General features: G+C 33.0%; 1 protein-coding gene and 1 long non-coding RNA gene across 2 annotated transcripts; both read left to right on the top strand.

The window, feature by feature from the left end:
• The first annotated feature begins 1,563 nt into the window (after positions 1-1,563).
• On the top strand, positions 1,564-4,821 carry LOC148771099 (uncharacterized). Its single transcript, XM_088816827.1, has 3 exons — positions 1,564-3,468; positions 3,562-3,595; positions 4,749-4,821. The coding sequence occupies exons 1-3, from the start codon at positions 1,589-1,591 to the stop codon at positions 4,749-4,751; spliced, it is 1,917 nt and encodes a 638-aa protein (XP_088672953.1). The 5' UTR covers positions 1,564-1,588; the 3' UTR covers positions 4,752-4,821.
• A 364-nt stretch (positions 4,822-5,185) lies between these two features.
• LOC148771098 (uncharacterized) lies at positions 5,186-6,525 on the top strand. Its single transcript, XR_016030848.1, has 3 exons — positions 5,186-5,208; positions 5,753-5,786; positions 6,444-6,525. It is a non-coding gene; the product is annotated as an uncharacterized LOC148771098 (long non-coding RNA).
• The last annotated feature ends 1,339 nt before the right edge of the window (positions 6,526-7,864 follow it).

Raw genomic sequence — 7,864 nt, 5'->3', positions numbered from 1 at the left:
TGACGATAGATCAATTTGTTTTGTTTATTGTCTATACATTCGATTATAGTGTTTTTAGATAAATTTGTATTGCAAAGATTTTGGTTAATTTGAATTTGGACAAAACAAAATCTATTTAGTGTATTTAATTTCATAATTTTATCAATATTTTTTTTTGTCATAGTCAATAAAGCCACAACGTGCTAATGATTGTTGTTAAAACTCTATTACAAGATGCACCAGTGCGTGTTGTTAAACATTCTACAAGATGCGTATGAATGTTGTCAATATTGTGACACAACATGCCGTGTAGCTTGTCGTAGGTGAAAGACAACGTGCATCACAACGTGCTGAACGGCTTGTTAAAACTCCTGACCTTTAACAACATGTCCATCAACAGTGTGCGCCTGTGCGTTGTCAATACGTTTTAACAGCACGCATCGCCTCTTGTTAAAAGGTACTTTTCTTGTAGTGGTAATATCCATTTATTATAACAAAAATTGTCTAAAATAATATAGTACCTCAAACTTTGTTGTCTCCCAAAAATCGCACAACCAAAGCCAATCGTCACGACGATCACCGAGTTTTTCGTATATATTCTGTCTGGCTAGTGTCACACCACCTCCTTCTTTCCATTTTAAATAATATTTATGAGCATTTGAACGAAAAGATGAATACTGTTTGGCAAAAGACTTCCAAATGCATTGAACAACATGAGGCTCCTCCAGTTCATAACTGAGCTTATTCTTTTTGACATTTAGAAAATTTTAAACATTTGAATTAGGTACTATGATATTGTTAAATATGGACTAAAATAAAATTTTAAATGAAGATAACTAACAACATCACTTACAGTCAACTTCCTAAGAAGATGATCTTTTGTTTCATTCGGAATTTTCGCCCATCCCTCAACTTGCATTGGAGCTTCACACCTAATTAAGACCCCAATCTCGGTTGCATGTTTGGAGCTATGCTCCCCAACGGGTCTGTTTATTCCTTTAGGAATAACAATTTTTGGCTTCTCCCCCCCGGATTTGCGTTTATACTTTTGGGTATTTAACCCCCTAGTCAGTCCACGGCCTCGTTTTTGACCCACTAATCCATAATTAACATTAGTTAATAAAAGATAAATCAATAGTTAATATACCAATACAGATTAGAAAAAAGAAAAAAATAGTATGTTTAACATTACCTTTTATGGCATCTGCTTTATCAACCGTATCTATAACTGATTCTACAATTAGTTTTTTAAAATATAAGTTAGAAGTAAAAATAATTAAAAATAAAATATACAACTTAACAAAACCTGTAACAGCAATTCCAGTGTGCTCATTCGAAGCATTAGTCACATGTTGTACGTGAAGGTCTTCTGTATGTACTCTAGCTGTAAATATTGATTACATTTACATGCGTTAAGGAAATATATAAATTTATACTATTTAATAAACAAAGTTTACAAAAATAAACTCAATCATAGAAAAAAAATACCTTTATCGCTAGTTTTTGGGTTTGTTGCCGATTGTCCCGTCAAAGAGTTTGAAATACTTGATTTAGTTGAATCATCATACTTGAAATACTTGATGAGTTCGATGTCGATCGACCAAATATTATGTTGGATAATGAAGTGGAAAATTTTCAAAACTTGTTGAAAGATGCACAGCGTAAACTATACCCTGGTTGCTCGAAATCGTTGTTATCGTTCCTGGTCAAATTGCTTCACATAAAAGTTTTGAATCGGATGACTAATAAATGTTATGACATGATTATTGATTTGTTCAAAGAATTTGTGCCAGAGGGGGATGTTATTCCTTCATCGTTCTATGAGGCGAGGAAGGTATTAAAAGATATTGGAATGGGATATGAGTTTATTCATGCATGTAAAAACGATTGTGTGCTCTTTTGGAAAGAACATGAGAGGTTAAATAGTTGTCCAGTATGCAAAGAGTCCAGATGGAAGGTCAATGATGGCAAAGGAAAGCAAGTCCCTCACAAAATTTTGCGATATTTCCCTCTAAAGCCAAGATTAAGAAGGTTGTATATGTCAAGAAAGACAGCGTCTGATATGAGATGGCATAAAGATGGAAAAAGTGAGGAAAACGATATGATGATTCATCCTGCAGATTCTGAAGCTTGGAAGGATTTTGATAAGCAATACCCTCGGTTTGCCGAAGATCCACGAAATGTACGTCTTGGCCTAGCTACTGATGGATTTAATCCTTTCGGTAACATGAATAATTCTTACAGCATATGGCCGGTGATTTTAATGGCATATAATTTACCACCTTGGCAATGCATGAAAGAGCCTTACTTGATGATGTCCCTTTTAATTCCTGGTCCTCGATCACCTGGAAAAGATATTGATGTATATTTGAGACCTTTGATCGATGAATTGAACGAGCTATGGGTATCTGGAGTAAGAACAAAAGATGCAAAAACTGGAGAATTTTTTATGTTGCATGCTGCGATTTTATGGACGATTAATGATTTTCCTGCATACGGTGATATTTCTGGACATCGAACAAAGGGATATTGTGCTTGTCCGAGATGTAGCGCCAATACTCCTTCACTAAGGCTAAGGAGTAAGATTGCTTATATGGGTCACAGACGTTATTTGCCACCTCATCATCCGTATCGGAGAAGTCTTAAATTCAATGGTGAGCCAGAACTTCGATCTAAGCCTTTGGAGCTTTCTAATGATGATATTCTTTTACAGCTAAAAGAATTAGAAAATGTCGTGCTAGGCAAACATTCTATGGATAAAAAACGAAAACGTTCTTCCGAACATTCATGTTGGTCCAAGAAGAGTATACTTTTTGAGTTGCCGTATTGGTCAAAACTTAAATTACGACATAATCTTGACGTAATGCATATTGAGAAAAATATATGTGATAATCTGATGGGAACTATACTAGACATTGATGGTAAATCAAAGGATACTGAAAAAGCTCGTTTAGATTTGGAGGATATGGGTATAAGGAGTGAGTTACACATAAAACCACTAGAAGGTGCCAAAGCTAATAAAGAAGGTAAAGTCAAGTGTTTAAAGCCGCGTGCAGTTTTTACTCTTTCTCAAAAGGAGAAGAAAAGATTTTGTGAATTTTTGAAAGCAGTAAAATTTCCAGATGGGTATGCCGCGAATATCTCCAGGTGTGTGAATATCAAGGATGGTAAAATAACAGGGTTGAAAAGTCACGATTGCCATGTTTTGTTACAACGTTTGCTTCCAGTAGGACTACGTGGTTACATTAATAGAGATGTTCTCGATGTTATTACCGAGTTGGCATGTTTTTTCAGACAATTGTGTTCTAGGAAATTGAACCTTGAAGTCCTTGATGATTTGGAAAAAAAGATTCCTGTGATATTAAGCAAGCTGGAAATGATATTCCCACCAGCATTCTTTGATGTTATGATCCATCTAGCAGTTCATTTGGCACAAGAAGCAAAGGTGGGAGGCCTTGTTCATTATAGATGGATGTATCCTATCGAGAGGTACAATGTTCATTTATTTTAATTTCTTTTTCTCATTTTTTTTTTGAAGTTAATGTTTCATAATATTTAAATATTTTACGGATATAATTACAGGTATCTTAGTAGTCTAAAAAGGATGGTCCGAAATAGAGCTCGTCCTGAAGGCTCAATTGCGGAGGCTTATATTGTGAAAGAGTGTTTGACTTTTTGCTCATTGTATCTCCGTGGAATGGAGACAAAATATAACAGAGATGAAAGAAATTATGACGGGGAGGCACATCCAAATGCAACAATTTCTGTTTTCAAAAGTAAAATTCGAACTTTTGGAGAAACAGATTTTTTAGAGATGACCTCTGAACAATATAATGAATTTCATTGGTTTGTCTTGAATAATTGTGCGGAGATAGAATTGTATTTGAGGTTAGTATAACTTTTTTTAGTATAACAATAGAATTTTAACATCATTTAATTTAGTTATCGATTCTTTTTCAGGGAGCATGAAGAAAAGTTGAAGCAAGAAAATCCTATTGGTTGGGAGGCTAGACAAAAAAAAGAGTTTGCTAAATGGTTTGATAATCGAGTAAGAGCTCTAAATTATATTTTAATTAATTTTGCTAAATGGTTTGCTAAATTATATTTTAATTATTTTTTTAACTAGTATCTTATTTCTTGATTGCATGTTACTCGCATTAATTTGTTATTCAGATTAAAATTTTAAGGAGTATAAAATCCCCTGAAGCTACAGATGAAATTCTTGCACTTGCATCAGGACCTGATTATCGTCATAGTAAATGTAGTGGGTGTGTCGTGGAAGGAGTCAAGTATCTAACTAGCAAAAGAGATTCTAGACGAGTGACACAAAATAGTGGAGTGTGTACAGATTCTATTCACAAAGGTAAAATGATCAAGTTTTACGGAGTCTTAGAAGATGTGGTTGAGTTGAGCTATGTTTGTGGTTACCGATGTGTATTATTTAGTTGTAAATGGTTTGATTTGGATCGCCATAAAGCAGTAAAAATAGATGGTGATCTTACCAGCATAAATGTGGGCAAGTTTTGGTACAAAAATGAACCTTATATTTTAGCAAATCAAGTATCCCAGGTTTTCTATGTTAGCGATACAAAATTAGGTGGGGAGTGGAAAGTTGTTCAACATGTACAACATCGACATCTTTTTGACCCATCACTCATCCACTTTACCGATGGAAATGAACTTGACGAGAATGATGCATATCAGCAAGAAACTTGTGTTCATATTGAGGTTGGAACTTCTGCTCAAGAGGTTGGGTCGATAGTTCGGAATGATGAAGCTCCTCTAGAGATTGAAATTGCTGAAAAGATAATTATTCCACACACACAAAATGATAAAAACAAAGAAGAAGATGAAGAAGAAGAAGACGACACCTTAGGTGAATATTGGACCAGTGATGATGAAGTTGCGTCTCACGCTAATGTGGATAGCGACTTGGAGTAGTGAATAAATACAGGTATAAATAGTTCAATTTTTTCGTTCATATTAAATATAGTTGGATTTTTTTATTTTGTAATATCCTCTAATTTTAGTTCACCAATCTTAGATTGTAGTGATCAACAAAATAAAAAGTATTTGTCTACAATCATTCATGTATGTCTCTATAGATCTATTTTCCTTCCCTCGTAGTACCAATTTTGTCAACTTTGTAGTTTCGGGGTTAGACTTTAATGGTGGAGTCCTCATCTGAGGATCATATTTTTTAGAAGGATCATATTTTTTTCTAAATCTGTGAGTTGCTTAAAGTTTTATTTTTTTAAGTTTCATTGGGAATAAGAAGTATATATTTGTTTAAGTTTCATGTGAAGAAATAAGGGGGGTTATTTCTTTGTCTTGAATCAGAATATGCAGAACATAAATTATATGTTTGTCATGTTGAATAGTAAAAAAAAATGTATGGTTTGTGTAGATAGTAAATGATTCTTTTGTTTTGTTGTTCAATGGCTATGAATTAATTAATTTCAATATGTTTTTAGTGTATTTGGAAAACTACCAGCATGTGATTTGATAGTTAATTGATGTGATACTAGAGGTAATGGATCATTATGAAGATGAGTGAAGAATTAGTGTGAGTTAAACTTGAGAGATGACAAGGTTTTTTGTTTGTATGCAACACATAATTGATGCAGTTTCTGGCTTTCTGCATAATAGTTTGTGATTAAAATGTAATTGATAATTGAAATTTAAGATTAACTGATAGTATGTTTACATATAATGAATTACAAAAAGTGTATTTAATTTTTCACTAATAACTGTGTTGTTTCAATGTTTCCAGGGCGGAGAAACACATCTTAAGGACATTCCTAATGGTATGCTTTCTTTTTGTTTTTTTTAACCCACACTTGACTATGCCTTTGGTTTTGGAAAAATAAATGGAAAGCCTTCAATCAATTATTGTTTCTACTAAGATGGTTGTTCTGAAACTTACGTGCACTTGTGCTATAGTCATGGTACTTTGAATAATAATTATATGAGAATTGAGATTATTGGTTATATCTACCAAAAGGAGGATTGATAAGGTTCTATCAATTACTGTGAGTTTACTCATGTATTTTAATTGTTACAGGACAAAGAAACATTTTGTTCTTTAATATAAAATTCTATAGATATTTAGTAGCATTAAATTGGAAACATTTTCATTTTATTTTGATAGAAAGTGTTGTCTTACAAATCTCTACTCTTAGCCTTTTGTCAGTTGTACCTGACTCTAATTTAATTAGTTGTATTTCCTATGCTTCAAGTTTTTCCTGTATGGTCGGTTAGCATGTATATTTGATGAGGTTGATCTATTAATTTCTACCATGATTTATAAATAGCATGTGAAAACTTAAAACTGCATCATATATGATTTCGTGTAGCTTCTTTGTCGGAATTGGTATAGGGTCTGTGATATTAGATGATGTAATAAGATTTAGCACACACCTTCTTTTTGATAAAATGAGCTGTTTTAATGTGATTTTTTGCAGTGGCTTTCAAGTTGTCGAAGAGAAAAGTTGATGAGAATCTGGAGCTTCTTCATACAGTTCTTTTTGGCAACAAAGCAAAGGTTTATTATTTACCTTTATATATTTAAAAATTGTGCTGCTTAATAATGGCTTCACGAAAATTTGATATAGGTGGGAGAAACTCTTTTAAAGTAGCACAAGAAGAATTTACTAAAGCTCCTTCAGCATAAGTACTGGTGACATCATCTTTTATACTTTTCCCTCTTTCTGGGTCCCACGAACTTCTTCGAGATTTACACTTACTTTTTTCGCAAAATTACGACCAACGGGAGTGGATAGAACCGATCCGTCATTCTTTGTTTTCGAATCGACAATGTCTATTCTTTTTATATTTAAATCATGTGCTTTAGTAATTTTTGGAGCTTCGATCATTTTAGTTCTTTGTGTTTATCAAACTCCATGAAGAATGATGTGGATGTTGACAATTAGTGTTCGTTTTTTATTGTATATTTATTATCAACCAGTTCAAATTGTTTTGCAACCATATTTTGGTGTTTGATATATATAGATTAGCAACCATGTCTACATTATTGCAACTAATTACATGGTTCTTAATAAATATTATGTAGTAACCAAATGGATGTGGCCACTAAATTATAATTATAGCAACCGTGTTTAGTAGTATATTGCTACCAACTTATGGATTGCTAAATAAATGTTATATACCTACCAAAAGAATAGGTCACTAAACGTTAAATTATTGAGACCATACTAAAAATATATTGCCACCAATTTCGTGGTAGATAAATAAATACTAATTATCCACCAATTATATTGGTCACTAAATGTAAAATTACAGCGACCGTGCTAATATTATATTGGCACCAAGTTCTTGGTTGCTAAATAACTATCATTTATCCACCAAATAGATTGGTCGCTAAATATAAAATTACAGCGACCATGCTAATATTATACTACCACCAAATTCGTGGTTATTAATTAATTATTATATACCAACCAAATTGATTGGTCACTAAATGTACAATTACAGCGATCATGCTAATATTATATTGGCACCAATTTCTTGGTTGCTAAATAAATATTATTTATCCACCAAATAGATTGGTCACTAAATATATCATTATAGCAACCATGTTATGATTATGTTGCCATCAATGTTTTGGTCGCTACAGAAATATTATACTGCAACCAAGATGATTGGCGACTAAATGTATATGTATAGCAACCATATCAATATTATAGAGACCATATTTTTTTAGATTAGCGATTAATTAATTGGTCGCAAATAAATTCATCTTTAATGACCATGATTGTATGGTCGCAAAAGAAGTCACTTTTGCGTCCAACCGATTAACTGGTCGCTAATACTTTTAGTAGCCACCCTGTTGTGACCATGAGTGACCAAGCTTAATTTGCTCGCT

This window comes from Erythranthe guttata, chromosome 4 (genome assembly GCF_056151865.1).
Source record: "Erythranthe guttata isolate IM_541 chromosome 4, IM_541, whole genome shotgun sequence".
Classification (NCBI taxonomy): Eukaryota; Viridiplantae; Streptophyta; class Magnoliopsida; order Lamiales; family Phrymaceae; genus Erythranthe; species Erythranthe guttata.
Note: the sequence above shows the minus strand (reverse complement) of the source record. Positions and strands in the feature narration are given on the sequence as shown.

What these genes read in the sequence shown, in the direction of transcription:
- LOC148771099 (XM_088816827.1), top strand. Translation starts at nt 1,589, where the DNA reads ATGTTGGATAATGAAGTGGAAAATTTTCAAAACTTGTTGAAAGATGCA. An exon ending in TGGATGTATCCTATCGAGAG is followed by an intron (nt 3,469 to 3,561) that starts GTACAATGTTCA and finishes ATATAATTACAG; the next exon opens with GTATCTTAGTAGTCTAAAAA.